At 40.8% G+C, this 18,257-nt stretch overlaps 1 protein-coding gene across 5 annotated transcripts in view; it reads left to right on the top strand.

Moving 5' to 3' along the window:
* The first annotated feature begins 11,632 nt into the window (after positions 1-11,632).
* SCAF8 (SR-related CTD associated factor 8) overlaps positions 11,633-18,257 on the top strand; it is a 138,987-nt gene continuing 132,362 nt past the window's right edge. For 4 of the 5 annotated variants that reach the window (XM_046669292.1, XM_046669294.1, XM_046669293.1 and 1 more), the window contains exons 1-2: positions 11,633-11,756; positions 17,427-17,489. In XM_046669292.1, coding sequence (XP_046525248.1) covers positions 11,727-11,756; positions 17,427-17,489 — 93 coding nt within the window. In that variant the 5' untranslated portion in view covers positions 11,633-11,726. The remainder of the gene's footprint in view (positions 11,757-17,426; positions 17,490-18,257) is intronic. The other variant, XM_046669296.1, reaches the window with a different exon arrangement.

The following is an 18,257-nucleotide window of genomic DNA, read 5'->3' as shown; positions in this document are numbered from 1 at the left end:
AATTTCTGTGGATTCTCCAAATTTATTTCAGAATAGTGATCTTACAGCTTGAAGACACAGAAGTATCTATTATATTTGTAATTCGCATTCTTTCCTGTCCTTTCGCCTCACATGGTATATCCTGTGTATAACAACATTGAATTTATAGTAAGAGGAGAGAATACTATACTTTTAACTGATTAAACATCTGTCTATTGAATTATAAGTGATTTATTTTGTCTGTCTTAAAAGCAGCATCTTTTAAGGTCACGTACTTTTGAGCTGCCAATCCATATAAAGGTTAGGTTGTGCATACTTTTCAGTTTTTCCCCTACTTCTTGCTCTGTTAGACAAGGAAGATATTTTCCTAGTCCCTAGGGGTGGGGAAAAGAAGTGAATTTACTCCTTTTTCAGCCTAATCCTGGGTTGTCAACTTTTGCGGGGCCAACTCAACGTGACGAGACCCTCCTATAAGACTTCCCAATTTGGGGGGCCCTGGTGTTGACATCTGCCCCCTTCAGCCCAAGAGGGTGTCAAAACCCAAAGTTCAAGTTTGTCTGGAGTGGAAAATGCCCTCAAGGCAAAAGCAATTTCAGGGCTTTCTCTGGTTCCCATTTTCTTTAGGTTTTGCCCTACCTTCAGTGCTTTCCTTTTTTTGTTTTTCTTTGAGCCAGCATTTCTTGTGGTTTTCAGCAATGAGACTGGTCTGAAAACCTAGTCCATCATATTCCAAAACAGCTATTACAAATTTTATATTCTGAATCTGTCAGTTCCACCATCAAAACTTTTTGCTGGTCTGGTTCTACTGTCTTGTGTTTCTCTTGCCTCCCACAATGCTTTGTATTCTTGTTTGTTTAATAATAATCTTATTTTCAATAGACCTTTATTTGTCAAACTTCTTTGAAGGTTGGGTTGAAGTTGCTCTACTCCAGAAAGAATTTGCAGGAGGCACACCAACCCAGCATCAATTTAAAATAATTTCTTTGTTTGAGGTTTTTCACATCACCAGGCATTATGAATTGGACCACAGACATGCATAAGGTCTGACTTGTGGTTACAGATTCTCAGGGGAATTTTCTTCCTTGTCTTCACTTAGCTCCAATGTTGATACTGGCAAATTTTCATGCTGCTGCCTCCTCCCCCACCCCCGCAACACCTTTGGGTTTTTTGTTTTTGTTTTATTCTTCCTTTTACACTTCAACCACTTCACTGATGTTGCCTTTGACATTTAGCTTTATGCAAGGTTCTCTTATAAGACTAAGAGAGTAGATCTTAAAAAAATTCTCATCACAAGAAAAAACAGAATTTTGTAACTAGGCATGGTGATGGATGTTAACTAGACTTGTGAACATTTTGCAATATACAAATATCAAATCATTAGGTTGTATGAAACTAACATAACTTAATTAACATAATGTTATATGTCAATTATACCTCAATAAAAAATTAGTTAATATTTTAGACTAAGATTCTATAACTTGGTCACCTCATGTCCTATGTGGCTTATATAGCTATCAAAATCAAAGCTTAGTGACATCAGGGACTGGCAGATGCTCACAATGCTCTGCCATTTCAGTGTTTCCTTATTTCGCCACACTTCTTTATCTACTTCTTTTGGCCTCTGAGGACAGTTTTCACTTTGTATCAACTCAGCGATGCACTTAAAAAGAAAATTTAAGGGGGCCGGCCCCGTGGCCGAGTGGTTAAGCTTGCGCACCCCGCTTCAGGGGCCCAAGTTTCTCCAGTTCGAATCCTGGGCGCAGATCTGGCACCACTCATCAAGCCATGCTGAGGCAGCGTCCCACATTCCACAATTAGGAGGACCCACAACTAAAAATACACAACTATGTACTGGGGGGCTTTGGGGAGAAAAAAGAAAAAATCTTTAAAAAAAAGAAAATTTAAGTATTTTAACAAGTATTGGTAGTCGTTATGTAGCAGAAGTGTTTAGGGAATCTGGTCTGCCATGCTGCCAGAAATTCATCATTTTAAAATGTCAGCTGTCTACAGGAATTTCAGGGACTCAGAGGCTAAGACTATTATTCCTAAATTATGCACGAAAGTGTCCTGACCTCCAGGAAGCCATCCTTGACTATGGTTAAGATTAGATTCCAGGGGCCGGCCCTGTGGCCCAGTGGTTAGGTTCTCGCGCTCCACTTCAGCAGCCCAGGGTAGCACCAGTCTGGATCCTGGGTGCGGACATAGCACTGTTCATCAAGCCGTGCTGAGGTGGCATCCCACATAGCACAACCAGAGACACTTACAACTAGAATACACAACTATGTACCAGGGGTATATGAGGAGAAAAAGTTAAAAATAAAATCTTAAAAAAAAAAAAAGATTGGATTCCATTTGACCACCATTTTATGCCTTGAACGCTAATTCTTTCCACCTCCATACTCAATTCTCTTTTATAACTCTTCTTGATTACTAACCCATTCTTCTCTACAAATCTTTCATGTGAAATAAGTCAAAATAACATGGCAAGGTATATGATTTATTTATTTATTTTTGGGAGGAAGATTGGCCCTGAGCTAACATCTGTTGCCAATCTTGCTCTTTTTTCCCCTCCCCAAAGCCCTAATACACAGGTGTATATCCTAGTTGTGAGTCCTTCTAGTTCTTCTACGTGGGACGCTGCCCCAGCATGGCTTCATGAGCAATGTGTAGGTCTGTGCCCAGGATCCATACGGGTGAACTACCTGCCACTGAAGGAGAGCAAAAGAACTTAACCACTATGCCACTGGGCCAGCTGCAAGATGTATGATTTTTAACAGCTTATTAGACTTTACACAACTCTCTGTCTCTTCATATTTAAAGCAGAACAAAACAATGAAAGAAAATCTCAACCTACAGGTTCTCAGACTTTCTGTGTTTAAGTTACCCTTCGTATCCTAATAATTTTTTCATGCTTGGCCCCCTAGGCCAAAATAAATACCTAACATTTCCCTTGTTCAGTGGTTTGGTCCAAACATCTTAACAAGTATTTATGTCCTAACAACCTAGTATCCATTTGAAAAAATAATACACAATAAATTAGAGGAAAATTTTTTTTTTCTTTCTTAAATAGCACAATTACTTACCAATGGGATGTTTGTGCCTTTTGGCACTGCACAATTTCTCAAATATCGAAATCAGATTGGACACCCCCACCCTGATTTCCTGTTTCACATTGATTTTCACATGCTACTTCCTTTCTATCCCAACAACTGTCAGAAACCCAGCCTCACAAAGGCATGACCTCACTGAAAGGAATGTGGTACTACCTAATGTTGAAACTGAATGTCTTTGAACTAGTAGGTCCTCTGGTGTTCAAATATTGATGTGTTTCCCTGGACGTTTTCTATGCCCATCCTGTGATGTCCCTCTGAGTTCATTGTTTTGCTGTACTCCAGGACATTTTGGTACATAGTTTAGGAACCGCTGTAACTCCTTATCTCCTTTAATACTTATTTTATCTCCCTCCTCTCTTGACCATAAACTTCTTGAAAAAAGTTGTTTACAAATCAATCCTCATCCCATTGCGATCTGATTTTTGCCCCCATCACTCCACTGGAGGTGTCCTCATCAACGTTACCAATGAAACCTACTTACTAATGTAATGGAAACTCCTAGACCATCAACTACCTAATTTCAGGGCAACAGTTGATACTTTTGACGGCCATCTGCTTAACATGCTTTCCTCATAAAAGCTTCACTCTCTGGGCCTGTCTTTCATCTTTGTTGCTACTTTTCCATTTAAAATCACCATTGGTGCATCTTATTTATCTTTGCACGTCCAGCAGAATAGAGAGTCAAAATGCAAAAGTAAGAAGGGAGGAATAGTTGGGCATTTGTAAGAGCCAAAGGAAAATCCAAGAAGAAAAGCCACAGAAACATAATGCGTATATCTAGGAGGAATGGACTGAATCACTGATGGACATAAAAGGTTAACCCAGAAACTGAGCAATGAATGATTGCTAGTGCAATCAAGATGACCTAATCTTCAGGGGCACTATTTCCTTTGAAACAGAAATAACATTATCCTAAGCCTCCACCTTTCTTGCCTCCAAAACTGACTTTCACTGTGCCAAACCAACTGAATGGCAAGAAAATTCTAGAGGTTCCCCAGCCTTCTACTGTACCACAGGGTTCAGGTTACCTCTGGACAACAGGAATGCCTTTGGCTATATGTCAAGTCAAGGTACCACAAGTCCCTGTAGGCCCAGTAAGAGGTGTAAACCCATTTTTTCCTCCTGCCAAAACTTAGTCCCAACTCCAACTCAGTTTAATAACTTTGCTTACGGTGAAGACAAATTTTTTCGTGACCATGCTGAGTGGTGGAAGAGTACTTTATTTTCCTGAGCCTTACTTCAGAATAAAACTGTGAATTTACCTTTTTAAACAAAAACAGTATTTCCCCATCATGCCCCCCCCCCAAATTAAGAGTAATTTACTTTCAAAAGGGGATCCAAATCTCTTCCCAGAAAAATGAAAACTATTGGCAGCTTCCCCCACTACTTTCAGCCTAAGAGCTTTAAAAAGATACTGGGGTCCCAGTCTCAGAGTTTTGCACTCGTCTGCTGGGGCTGCCGTAACAAAGTGCCATGGACTGAGTGGCTTCAACAACAGACATTTATTTCCCCACAGTACTTGAGGCCAGAAGTCTGAGATCAATGTGTTGACAGTGTTAGTTTCTTCTAGGGCTCTCTCTTGGCTTGTAGATGTCCATCTTCTTGTTTTGTCTTCACTTGGTCTTTCCTCTGTGCATGTCTGTGTCCTAACCTCTTCCTCTTATAAGGACTCCAGTCATATTGCATCAAGGCCCACCCTAATGACCTCGTTTTAACCTAATTACCTCTCTAAAGATCTTATCTCCAAAAGAGAATGCTTGCATACTGTCGGTTGGAATATAAATCGGTATAGCCATTACGGAATACAGTATGGAGTTTCCTTAAAAAAAATTAAAAATAGAACTAACATATAATCCAGCAATCTTACTTCTGGGTATATATCCAAAGGAAATAAAATTTCTATCTTGAAGAGATATCTGCACGTCCACATTCACTGAAGTATTATTCACAGTGGCCAAGATATGGAAACAACCTAAATGTCCACTGACAGAGATGCATGGATAAAGAAGATATGGTCTCTATATACAATGGAATATTATACAGCCATGAAAAAGAAGGAAATCTTGCCATTTATGGCAACATAAATGAAACTGGAGGACATTGTGCTAAGTGAAATAAGCCAGACACAGAAAGACAAATATTATATGATCTCACTTACATGTTGAATCTTTAAAAAAGAAAAAGGTTGATCTCATAGTAACAGAGAGTAGGATGGTGGTTACCAGAGTCTGGGGAGGGGGGAACAAAAGGGGAGATATTGCTCAAAGGGTACAAACTTTCAATTATAAGATGAGTAAGTTCTAGAGACCTAATGTACAGCATGATGTCTGTAGTTACTAATACGGTGATGTATACCCGAAATTTGCCAAAAGAGTAGATTTCAAGTGTTCTCACCACACACACAAAAAAAGTGGTAACCATGTGAGGTGATGGTGATAAACATTTAACAATGTGTGAGTATATGTGTATATATATATATATATATATATATATATATTTAAACATGACACACCTTATATAGATACAAGTTTTATTTGTCAATCATACGTCAATAAAACTGGGGGTGGGGTGGGGGAGGAAGACCCCATCTCCAAAGGGAGATTTGCCCTGAGCTAACATCTGTGCCAACCTTTCTCTATTTCGTATATGGGTCACTGCCACACCATGGTTGACAAGTGGTGTAGGTCTGCACCCAGCATCCAAACGGGTGAGCCCCGGCCGCTGAAGAGGAGCACACCAAACTTAACCACTATGCAATGGGGCTGGCCCCCAACACATGCATTTTAGGATACACAATTCAGCCCATAAACACCATCCAAAACGTGTTAAAAAACTACACCAATACCTTGAGAACCTTCAGATTTAGATTCAAATCTAAGCAATTTAATACATAATCAATAAAATCGAGGCTCAGAAGACCATGATTTTACTGGTGTTATTATAGGTATTAAAGTTAGCCAAAAGATGTTAGCCTAAAAAGAAAACAGATATTGGAGAGATGTTTGCAGTATTTATTCAATACAGCCTAGGAAAAAGGAACACTGAAGCTTGGGCATATGTTGGGGGGAAGGATATAAAATAGCCACTAAAAGTTACCATTGAAATATTCAAAGCAATCTTCAGATTATTAGTTTAGTTTCCCAGGTCCCTCGATGTGGATGAATTTGTCTTGAATAGTAGACAGAAAAATTCCAGTCACTTGAAAGAGACACATCATATAGTAAGTTAACACACTTGCATTTGGGGGCACATATGGCAGTCTCTTGCGTGTTTGGTTTTCATTAGTATGTCCATGAGGCTCTGATCTACTCTGGATATGTTAAATTGAGTTACTAATCTGCCAACATATGAGGAACACAATGATCACAAGACATTGTAACTCTCTGAGACCTTATTTGGATGGCCACTTTGATGTCACCTATCATTGTGCCCTTAATTTATAACTGGTGTTTGTAGCAGAAAGTTAGACTGAGTCTAGAGATATAAGGAAATACCTTTTGGGTGATATAACCTCTTTTGTAACACCCCAAGCCTTCTCTCATTCTATAGCAACAAAATAATTTGGTCTTTCAATGATCTAAAATGAACGAAAATTTGAATAGTCAGAACAATCTCTGTCATTTCACAACAGCAGCATAAAACTTTAAGGTGGGCAAAATATCCCCTTCTCACAGCGCCTTGTCGCAGTGTTCATTTGGGAAGTCTTGGGGAAAACTGAAGATTGTGTCTATGGGTTGGGCAAATAACGTGGGTCAGGAGTTTGTGTAATAGAAGTAAGGACGGAGTCATTGTGAAGGAGAAAGACAAGGATCTTCTGGTTTACTCATTGGGAGACAAACATTAAGCTTAAATTAATATTCAAACTACAGAACCTGGAAATTTAGGAGTTTTTTTGATCTTTGACTACCACTACTGTTAATAATTGCAGGTTGTTTTTCCTTTAGCCATCTGAAGAACTACCTCCTTAATGCACAACAAAACACACCTACCAAATTAAAAATGCCTACTTAATTTAAATGAAGCTGGTAAAAGTAAAATGTTTACTTTGTACCGTCAATATCTTATGATTCTCTCAGGCAACACATTTGGTTTCAGTATCAAGTCTGGTGAATTATATCGTGCCCTTTAAAAAAAATAAGATATAAAATTACTGAATTATTGTAAGGGGGCAAAAATATTATTTTAAAAATCTCACAAAGCCAGTACACTCATATAATCATCTTTATTTTTATAGACTTTTTCAGTGTTTGCGTACTTATCTTGAGAGCTAAAATACATTAAAAGTTAGTTTTATACTCCTTTGTGCTTAATAGTCTAACATATGCATTTCCCATATTTTTAGTCTTATTCTAACCAGTAAAAAAAATTTTTTTATTGTGGTTAAATATACATAATATACAATTTACCATTTTAAGTTTTTTTAGGTGTACAGTTCTGTGGCATTAAGTACATTCACATTGTTGTGCAACTATCACCACCATTCAGCTCCAAATGTTTTTCATTTTCCCAAAATGAACTGTATACTCATTAAGCACTAACTCCTCATTCCCCCTTCCCTCATCCCTAGCAAGCTTTCTGGCTCTATGAATTTGACTTTTCCAGGTGCCTCATATAAGTGGAATCATACAATATTTGTCTTTTTGTGACTGGCTTATTTCTCTTGGCATAATATCTTCAAGTTTCATCCACGTTAAGCAAAGTTTCTTTCCATTTTAAGGCTGAATAATATTCTGTTGTACGTATATACCACATTTTGTTTATCCATTCATCCCTCAATAGACACTTGGGTTGCTGCCACCTTTTAGTTATTGTGAATAATGCTGTTATGAACATGGGTTGTCAAATATCTGTTCAAGCCCCTATTTTCACTTCTTTGGGAGTATTTACTCAGAAATAGAATTGCTGGATTATACGGTAATTCTATGTTTAATTTTTGAGGAACAACCCTATTGTTTCCCACAGGCTAAACATTTTTCTTGGCTGTATAATATGCCACTTTGTTTCTATATCCTAATTTACTAAACCATTCCAGAAGTGTTTCCTGAAGAATCTCAAGTTTTCATTTTTTCCATTGGATAGGAATTAATTCTGGTTTAGGCAATGCTCCAGGTTTTTGACTCAGTTTAAAAATAATTCATATACATATATTATTACTTCTGATAGCTGATAATTGTTTTTTTGCTTAGTGCCATCTCACAATGACTCCCCCATATCTATGAAGTGCCATGGGAGAAAGTCCTCTCTAGCTAGACTTCTGCTTTCCAATGTGGTGGCCACTAGTATAGGTTTAAACTTGAGTCAATTAGAATGAAATAAAGTTAAAAATTCATCCCCTCTGTTGCACTAGCCATATTTCAAGTGCATAATAGCCACACAGAGCTAGTGCTACTGAGTTGGGCTGTACAGATATAGAACATTTCCACAATTCCAGAAAGTTCTATGCTGAATGCTGCTCTAGACTCTCTTTTTGACTGACCCACCGCTTGGCCATGGCAGAATTACAGCCTATGAGTTACTCCCAGAAATATTTAAGTCCTAGGGGACAGGTCAATGATAACTCCATTCAGAAGAGAATGCCATAAACTCTAGAATGTGAGTTTAATTTACAATTGGGACAATCACTTTCAGTGGCTGGAATATACCTGCCCACTATTTCCCATGGAATCTTCTTCAGAATATGAATTAGTGGTCTCAAGGTTCTTGGTGATGGTCACCTCATCCAAGCGGGGTCATTCAAATTCCTTCCCCATTCCCTTAGGAATCTAGAATTGGAAAGAAGAGGTTTTCAGTCCGGTCCTCTAGGTGTCTAGAACTATAAATCCAGGTCATATTGCTAGTCATATCCCACCAGGTAAAACAGAGTTTTACCTTTAAACAGATCCCCTCCATAGGCCCATCTGCATTCCTTATTTCAGGTTACAGGAGCAAAACTTGCATCCTACTAGTGAATTCTTTTATGCTTAAGCTAGCTCAAACTGGTTTGTCATGCTGGGAATAGGAATCTTAACTAATATACATACATACACTATAGATACGGGTATTGACATTTCCCCATTATGGAGCTATGTGTAGTTGTGTAAACTTTATATTTAGTCATTTTACTGGGCCTCCGGACACCCTGTTAGCTCCCTCTAACCTTTCTCTACTTTTCCTCCTGCTTTACTTCCGTCTCGTCTTGAGAGTGTGCTTAGGCTGTCCTCTGTTTTTATTTTACTTTCCTTCCCTTGATCAAAGTATGCCCTCTACTATGTTTCTGAGTGTTAAATCAAGTCATGTAATATGTTAACAACTGATTTTATTCTTTAGCTTGCATTGCATTTTAATCTCTCAGGCCTAAGTAATTCAGTCAACATTCATTAATGAACCACTGAATGAACAATCCTTCATAGGCCAAATCCTTCAATGTCAAGCGTCAGAATCTGGCACGAATAGAACTGAGTGGGTTACTCAACGCAAGTCATGGCATGCTACTTTATTTTTATTCTTTTTTTATTGAGGTAACATTGATTTATAAACAGCATGCTACCTTAGATGGACTGATTAGGAGAGACCTCTTGTGGGAGGGTGAAAAGATGAGGGATCAGCTATGAAAAGAAAATGAGCAACAGCACCCCACTGAGGGAAGAGGCACAAACAAGTGTCCTAGGTAAGACAACTTAGTGTTGTCAAGGAACAAAGGAGGCTGGTGAGGCCAGAAGGAAGGGAGCAAAAGGGAAAGTAGCAGAGCACTGGTAAGAGGTTATGATAATATCTGAATTGCAATGGGAAAGTTTTAAAGGGATTTAAGTAAGGATGTGACCAGATCTGGTTTGTGTCCCGAAAAAAAAATCCCTCTGGCTACAATGTGGAGAATGAATTACAGGAAGACAAGGAGACCAGTTAAGAGGCTACTGCAATTGTTGGCACGAGATCATAATGGCTTAGCCTATGGCGATGGGAGGCAAATTGAGATTGAGAACTTGGAGCACATGAAAGTAGAAATAATAAGCTCTTACTGATGAAGTTATCCCTTTTACCTTTTAAGTAGCCAGCCCCCATATTAAAGCTGTCAACGAAGTGGACTGGAAGACCCTAAAAAGTCAAAAAGGGCTTGCCTTTCTCAGTTTCAGAGGTTCTGGGCTCGGCTTTTAAGGAAGCACCTTGATTCCAACAATCTCCCCGGAGTAAAATTCTGCCATCATCTTCCTCCCTTCTCTTTGAGTGAACTGGGGAGAAGTGAACACTGAAAAACGACTCTCAGCAAGACGACAGCGGTGTTGGGGTTCACTGATACACCCCTAACTTTTAATTTAATTAAATGTTCGCTTTTCATTTCGTATTATTTTACGTTGCCTGAAGCGAGAGGGAGCATTTTGCTAGCAGCATCTATTTCATCCAGGAATCTTGTATTCACCTTCTTACTCCAAACAACCTAAGGTGAAATTCCTTTGGAATAATTTATCCTCCATAAAAGATGGGTTCCCTTTCACCTATCCAGATTTTGTGCGTTTGAGGGACCCGCTGTCCGCCGCACAGACGAATGCACTCATTGTCTGTCCCACACCAGTCCTCCTGGATGGAAGGCAGCGTGCATTTCCTGCACTGAGCTCGCGGCTTGCTGGCTGCAGGCGTTCTTCCCTCGTCCCCCTGCCCCCATCCGGATCCAGAGCTTCTGTTTCTAACATTTCCTCCCCACGCTATCAAAATGCTCGGGCCCGTGGTTGCTCAAGAAATGAATGACTTGGAACTTTTCTTTGGCCTCTTAACCTTTAGGCTACTGTCCAGCAAAGTTCTGAAAGGCAACTACAGCCCGCAGCTCGTGGACAGCGGCCAAGGCACAGGGAAACAACGGAAACGTGGACATTGTTATTTCCTAAACTCGCCGCTTTGCGGGGACACGTGGGGTTTTCTTAGAGCAGAACGTCGCCGTGGCCTCCAAGGGCCGGCCGCGCGGGCCGCAGCGCTGGCTCCCGCATCTGCCGGGAGCGGGGCAGGGGCGAGGCGCGGGCGGCCCCGGGGCCCGGCCGAGCGGGGCCTCCGGGAGGCGACGCTCTGGCCCGCGCCCGCTCGATGGTCTCCGCGCGGCCGCCCGGGTCCGCGCGGTCCCGTCGCCAGGGGGCGCGCTGGCCGGCGCCGCCGAGCTCCGAGCTGCGCGGCCCGACTCGTGGCCGCCATATTGGATGCCGCAGCCGCCGCTGCCAGCGCTTCCTCCTCCGTCTTCGCCGCGCGCTGTTGGTTCCTGCGGCCCGAGCGGCGGGGAGGTGAAACAGGAGGCTGTCGGAGGAAGAGGAAGAAGGGGGTGGAGAGTGTAGGGGACCGGGCTGGGGGGTGGAGGACCGACACGGAGCGGGGCGGAGAAGAGAAGGCGCCGCGGCCCAGCCCCTCCCCCGCCGCCGCCGACCCGCCCCGGCAGCGCCTGTGTTCCCAGACCGGCGCCCGCCCGCCCTCGCGGCCATGCCGGGGCCTCGCCGCCCCTGAGGGCGCCCTGCCCCGCCCGTGCCTGCCCCTCCACGCCCGTCCCGCGTCGCAGCGGCCCGGCCACCCGCCGGCACCCCCTCCTCGCGGCCGCGCCGCCGCCCCCGGCTCGCCCCCCCCACCCCGTGCAGTGGCCGCCGCCTCTTCCGCCGCCGGGCCCGGGGCCTCCGCAGCGACAACATGGAGGCTGTGAAAACCTTCAACAGCGAGGTTGGTATTGCAGCCGGGCCTCCCCCCCGCGCCCACACGCCCCCAACCCGGGCCCAGGAGGGTGGGCAGAGCCCCGCAGGGTGTTCCCGGGTGGGGCGAGCGGCGGCCTAGCTGGGTCCGTGGGGGAGGGGCGTCTCTTTGCCCGGCGCCCCTCCCCCGGGCCCGGGGCGGGGGAGGGCTGGGGGAGGGCCGCCCCGGGGCGGAGGGAGGTTCCGGTGCTTCCAGCGCCCTATTGCAGGGCCGCCGGGTTGGAGGGGAGGCCCCGTTGGGCCCTCCCCCGGAGGCGCCCGGCAGGTCCCTCGGGGTCAGTTCCGCCGAGGCCTGGCCCGCCCACCTCTTTCCTGGGCCTGCGGGATTTCCACTGGCCGCCGGACGTCGCGGCCCAGACCTTCCCCGGGTTCTTAATGAGGCAGGCCCGGGTTAGGGGTGTGCGGGAAGAGCAGCTCCCGGAGTGATGCTCCGTGGTCCCATTGCACGGAGTGCTTATAGTTGAGATACTGTTGGCTGGGTAACCTGCCGACCGGGGACTTAGGCTGTGAGGATGGGGGGGTCAGGAGACAAGGTTTATTCTGCAGTTTCTTCTGTTCTTACTCCCCCCTCCTCTCATCGTCAGGACATAAAGACACAAATGGCAGGGAGACCTGTGCATCCAGAGAGGGAAGAGGCTGGGAAGCATTTCCCACGGGCTCATTCACATGTCCTTGCTGACACTAGATTTTTAAGAAGTAGGTGTCCAGTTTACACTAGTTAGTTGACTCTACTGGATTGAACGGAGACAGATTTCGATAAAATATGTTAAATAATTTTTAAACTCCGGTTAAGTAGACCTTAATGCAAACACCAAACAAACAGCGAGTACGTATTTACACAACCAGAATAATCCTTACCTGTACACCTTAGGAAAAAGTGTTTTAGGTTGATGTTAACTAAATTTGCATAAATTTTAGGAACTTTTGATGGGGAAAGTGCTAATACTCTGTTCAATAGTATGATTAACAGAATCTTAAGTATTCGTCTCTTAAAGTGCCAGACTCACTGCTATGATAATCCGAAGAGGACAATACTTTTAAAAGCTCTTTTACAATTTTTGTTTTAAGAATTGGCATTTGGGAAGCTTAGTAAAGAGGCTAAAAGATAACATGCCTGTGAGTTGGGTTCTATATTAGAGTAGATGGCAGGAGCACAGTTATATGAAAGCAAGCACTTTTTTGGTAAAAGATTTTCTTTGAACACTGGATTTTGTTTTCTCTTTTACCACTTTATAAATACTTAGAGCAACAGTGTTGGGAATCTTCTCCGTTTTATTTGTGAATTTATAGCTCATAATTTGAGGCAAATTATAAAATTTGGTTCCACTCCACAATACTCTATAGTGCTTAAAATCTGGAATAAGAAATATTTAATGATACTGTATGTTTTAATTTATTGTTAATAGTTTCAACTGTGTAGGGAGAAAGGCTTTATGTAACCTTTTTATTTGCTACATATAAGGCTACAGCACTAGTAGAATGTTAAGGGTTTTTTTTTAATTAGAAAAAAATCATTTCTCTTACTTCCACTTTGATTTGTCCCACACCTTTTTGATGGGTATCTCTTTTCTTTGTCTAGGGGGTTCCTAATATGTATTGTCCCCATTTCCCTAACTGCTCCCTCTGCCCCCTGAGTTTTAAACAGGATTCCTGCGGCATAGTGGAGTAGAAATGTTACAGTCATTTCATAGTATTGACGTCAAGAAAAAGGGGGTTAACATTTACATCAAGGAAAAGGGGCCTAACATTTACATAGCTAGCTAGATGTCTCACCTCTTTTCTCATCTTTACAGGAGGTTGAGATTTGTAGTATTCCCGTTTTAGCATGTGTGGCACTCTCCCCTTTCCCTCTCTGGATTTCAAAGAACTTAAAACATCTTTTAACTTCTTTATTGACTAATATGCTCACACTTCACCATGTTTGAAAGTGGGGTTAGCTTACAAATAATGGCAGTACAGGGTTGCAGACACAGTTGCGGAAGGGAAATGTATTTGAAAAAGATTTGAAGAGTATCTTTTTTTTTTTGGTTTAAACACAAAATACATAATCTTGTTAGGTTTTTTCTGATTTTGAATATAGTTCTGTGAATGTCTGTAATGCTGGCCTTGTTAAAATTTTGTTGTTGTAAGTAAGCATATAGAGGGAAATAGTTCACTAATGAATATTTTCCATTAAATCATGTGTTGCCAAGTGCAAAAAATAAAAAAAGAATCTGAGTTACAAGATCAGGAGACAAGGATGTTTTAGGGTGTTTACTTATGGTGAATTTGGCTTTTAAAGGCATTTATACTTGGACTGATCCCATCAGAACTTTCTCTGCTAAATTTAAAGATATTTTTGAAGCATTGGATTGTCAAGAAATTCCATTTGCTTTATAAGGCACCAAAATTTAACTCTAAGCGTAATCATTAATGTTTGTCAGCAAGATATTTTGATACTTCTCTTAAAATGTTTAAAATATGAAATGCTTAGCTTTTGTGGCCTGCTAATTCTCAGGTTTTTCAAGATTGCCCTCCCCTCACTCCTACATATTGGCTTAAAAGCAGGAATGTGCCGATGATTGTGAAGTTAAGAATATAGGTTTTTAATCTGCAAACCGTGAATGAGTTTCTGTCTGAAAATTCCTGACCTGATGCAGGATATGTATGAGTCATGATTGGCATGTCCCCCTGCTCCCCACCCCCCGTAATTTCTCAAAGGGGTTCTCTAGCTTCCCCACCCCCGTGTTCAAGTCACTGTCAGCAGGTCCTTCATGTGGTAAATTCCTCTTCATTATCATGAGTTAAATGAGATTGAGGCTCAAGGGTTGATATTTAAGTGTCTACCGTGCTGGTTTTGTGGGAAAACCATAACTTCCAGTTAGGTATCATCATTGTGATGAAAGAGTTAATCTCATGACCACTAATGTCAGTTCTGAAATAATGAAAGAAAGTTTGTCTAGATTGGAATATAAGACCCCCTAAGAGTCAGTGCTGGACCCACACAGTTAACTCTAGCAGAATTATCATCATTACAAGGTATTATATTTGGTGCTGCTTTAAGATGGTGGCATTTGCTTGTTATGATGGTGTTGAGTTCTAACCTCAGTGAAAAGCGTCTTATTGGTCTGCTAAATTTGTGGACTACTTTAGGAGCACGGTTGGTAACTGGAAGGCAGCAGTTTTGTGTGAGCTGTACTTCTGTACTCTGTGCTTAAGAATGGCACTGTATGGAGGTCCTTATGGTAAGGTGTTTGTTTTTGAAAAGAGAATAGAAATGTATGACCCTTTCCTTAGAAAATTATAACTTAATTGGAGAGGGCAGTTTCATAATGTAGGAATTCAATATAGAAAATAGAAGAGTCTGTTATGCGTTGGTTGTATTTAGATAAGAAGGTAATTGGAAGAGGTGAATTTTACTTGTGCATTGGATTCTTCTTTTAATTTTTAAGGACTTAAAAAGACAAAACAAAACCTTAGCCCCAGTACCATTATAACGCTTCAAAAAGTTAACAGCAAATTGTTAACATAGACAAATACCAGTCAGTGGTCAGTATTTTTTTAGGTTCTTTGTATTGGTATTCTTGGTTGCATCACTACAATTATTTGTTTCCCCTGATCCATTTCTCTTGCTGCCCTGGATAGGCTGAGTGGTAAGATGTGGGACCAGATATGTAGGTATGATGTTTCAGGAAAATTATTGCATTTAATTTTTGGGTTTACCTTGGTTCATAAATTCCGAGAGGATTCTAGAACCCTTCTTCATCCTTAGGATACCTAAATTCTTCGTGCTTCTTGTCATTAGGCTCCTTTGGTTAGTGAGCTTACACTTTAAACTGTTTCAAGATGGAGACTTTACCGAGTCACTCTAATGCCCAGGACCTTTTCCTCCTCTTCGCTTTGTCTTTCGCCTCAAGAGTGAAATCCCGTCTCCGTTGTACTTCATTTCCAGTTTTGTATCTAGTGTTCATTTGCCTAACCGCAGGACTTTTATTCTAATCTTTTTATTATAATCTCTAGTAGGAGACGTGGGTTGGTAGAGAATAGTGGAAAAGGTAGAGGGAGTGATAAAAGCATGTGAAATTTGTTTTTTATTTGTATATTTTCCCTTTGTGGTTCAGGAAAGGGAATTTATGTGAAACAGGTATAAAACATTGCCTTTTTCTTTCATTTTCATCTACCAGGGAATCTGTCTCTTTTTTCTTTCCTGTTTTGACTTTCCAGTGGGAGTGGTGATTAATTGTATCAATCAGGCCATCTTTTTTGTTTCTACCTTGTGAAAGTCTCTTAAAGATGTCACATACTTAGTGTTACATAGGAAGGAAGCCTTCATGAGCCCCTCCTTGCCCCAGTGGTGGGATAATTATTTGCTGTGAGCAGCTATCCTGTGTGTTGTAGGATGTTTAGCAGCAACCCTGGCCTATACCCACTAGATGCCACTGTTGTGACAACTAGAAATGTCTCTAGACATTACCAAATGTCCCTTGGGGGACAAGATCCACCTTAGTTGAGAATCACTGCTTTAGGTCCCCTGTTAAACTGTCTTAAAACACTCTGTACTTTCCCTTCTAGTGTTTACTGCAATTTTGAGTCATTAGTAATAGTCTTTCCCACCAGACTAAGTTCTGTGGGGACAATGACCATGTATCTTCATTGCTTCATATTCTTGGTACATACATAGCACAGTGCTTTAACACATAGTGTATACCAAATAAAGATTTCTTGAATGAATGAAAGCGTGATAGACTAGGTAGCTGAAAGACCTGGACCAAGGTAGTTAACATTTGTGGACATTTGGTTTTTTCCTCTATAAAATAAATGATTGATTTGAGATTATATTTAGGTTCCCTGTTACTTGGAAGATTCTTTGACTAAATATAAAATAAGTTTTTTGTAGGACTTAATATGTATAAGCATTATTTTGAAGGTCATTTTATGCACCCTAGGAATATAGGAGATTAGATGAAAATTTTAAGTCAAAACTCTGATCTGTTTGTAATTTTCACTTCTTAATAAGGGAGAGTCAGGAGGGGACTATTCCACTGAAAGTTCCGGTTAGATTAAATCCATCCTAAGTTTTATATTGTAATTATGCTATTTTCGTATCCTTTTTTGTTTTATTCTTTTTTCAGTTTAAAACATACGGTAAAATTTTTTTTTACCAAAATTTAAAAAAATTAGCATACAATGATAATTGAGATCGATAATGTTTTTGAGACTGTGTGATTTGAGAGTGTTATAGTCTTAATCATTCAAGACTAAATATAAAAATTTTTTGGGCAGATTGAAATCCACATGATATATGTACTTCAACCATTTTATTCTATCCTAGCATTGAGTTTATTACAGTAGTTTTGAGTGACATTTAGGGGACATCTGTATTCCCCGGTCTCCTAGTCATATTTTTTGGTTACTTGTTCCTTTTTTTACAAGGGGTATAGTTGGCTTAGAATTAATGATGACATTACTACTTGTACATGGAATTTCAGTTATCTCTTTCTAGGGCCAGTTTTGCTGTTTTTGGACAACTTTTAACTGATAAGGGTTTGAGAGAATGTAATCATCCTTGACCGTGAACACTGGCTGAGCTCCTGAACTCTTAAGTGAGCTCATTTTATCTGGTTTTGTTTTCTCAACATCTTTCTCTGCTCCTCTCTCTCAGGATTGTGCCTCTACTCCTGCTTGTACAGACTGCTTTTCCAGCAGCATGGACACAAGAAGCATAGTAAGATGATTATAATCCACATAAGGCAGGCCCTTTGGAAAATATTAGGTTTAAATTTGTAGTGAAATGATGTCTTGGTTGTATAGCAGTACTTGGGAAGCAGAATAAAGTTTGTCGGTTGGAATATATAAGTAATCTTAAAGAGAACATGGAGGAAATAAGTTGAACTTCACAAAAAATAGGTTAAGTGAAAAAAAAGTTATTCTGCTTAACAGTGACCATAAATCATACATAAACTCTTGTTGCATTTAATTGCATTCTGCTCCACATAATTTTACTGTATTTTTTTGTAAAAGAAATGTAACATTACCTATTTAATATGAGTAAGTTAAAAACTTCTTAATTTGGTGGTTGAAAACAAAATATCTTATATTTTGAGGAAGTTCTTCAAACTATAAGATGACAAATCTATGACAGATATACTGTAGGAACGGAGAAACAAAAAAGACTAAATCACATTTTTGATTTTTCTAATTATAGAGGAGCAGATTTTGGTAGAGGTACTATTAGGAGAAGTAAATGCTGATGAAAAATGTTGCTGTAACCTATGATGTCTTATCTGAGTTAGTTCTCTCTCAACTTTGATGGTAAACACGGTGTATTTGCTCCTTCTGATTTTGATTTTATGCATTTATTTTGTCTTTCTAGTTCTGCTTTACGAGAGTTTCTGATACACCATATTTTAAACTCAAGGAAGGGTATATTAATGTGTTATGATATCTACTGTAGGTCAGGAAATATCTTAGGAACTTTTATGTTACTGCATTA

The sequence above is a fragment of the Equus quagga genome, chromosome 8 (genome assembly GCF_021613505.1).
Source record: "Equus quagga isolate Etosha38 chromosome 8, UCLA_HA_Equagga_1.0, whole genome shotgun sequence".
Classification (NCBI taxonomy): domain Eukaryota; kingdom Metazoa; phylum Chordata; class Mammalia; order Perissodactyla; family Equidae; genus Equus; species Equus quagga.
The sequence above is the reverse complement of the archived record's forward strand: the minus strand, read 5'-3'. Positions and strand labels throughout refer to the sequence as shown.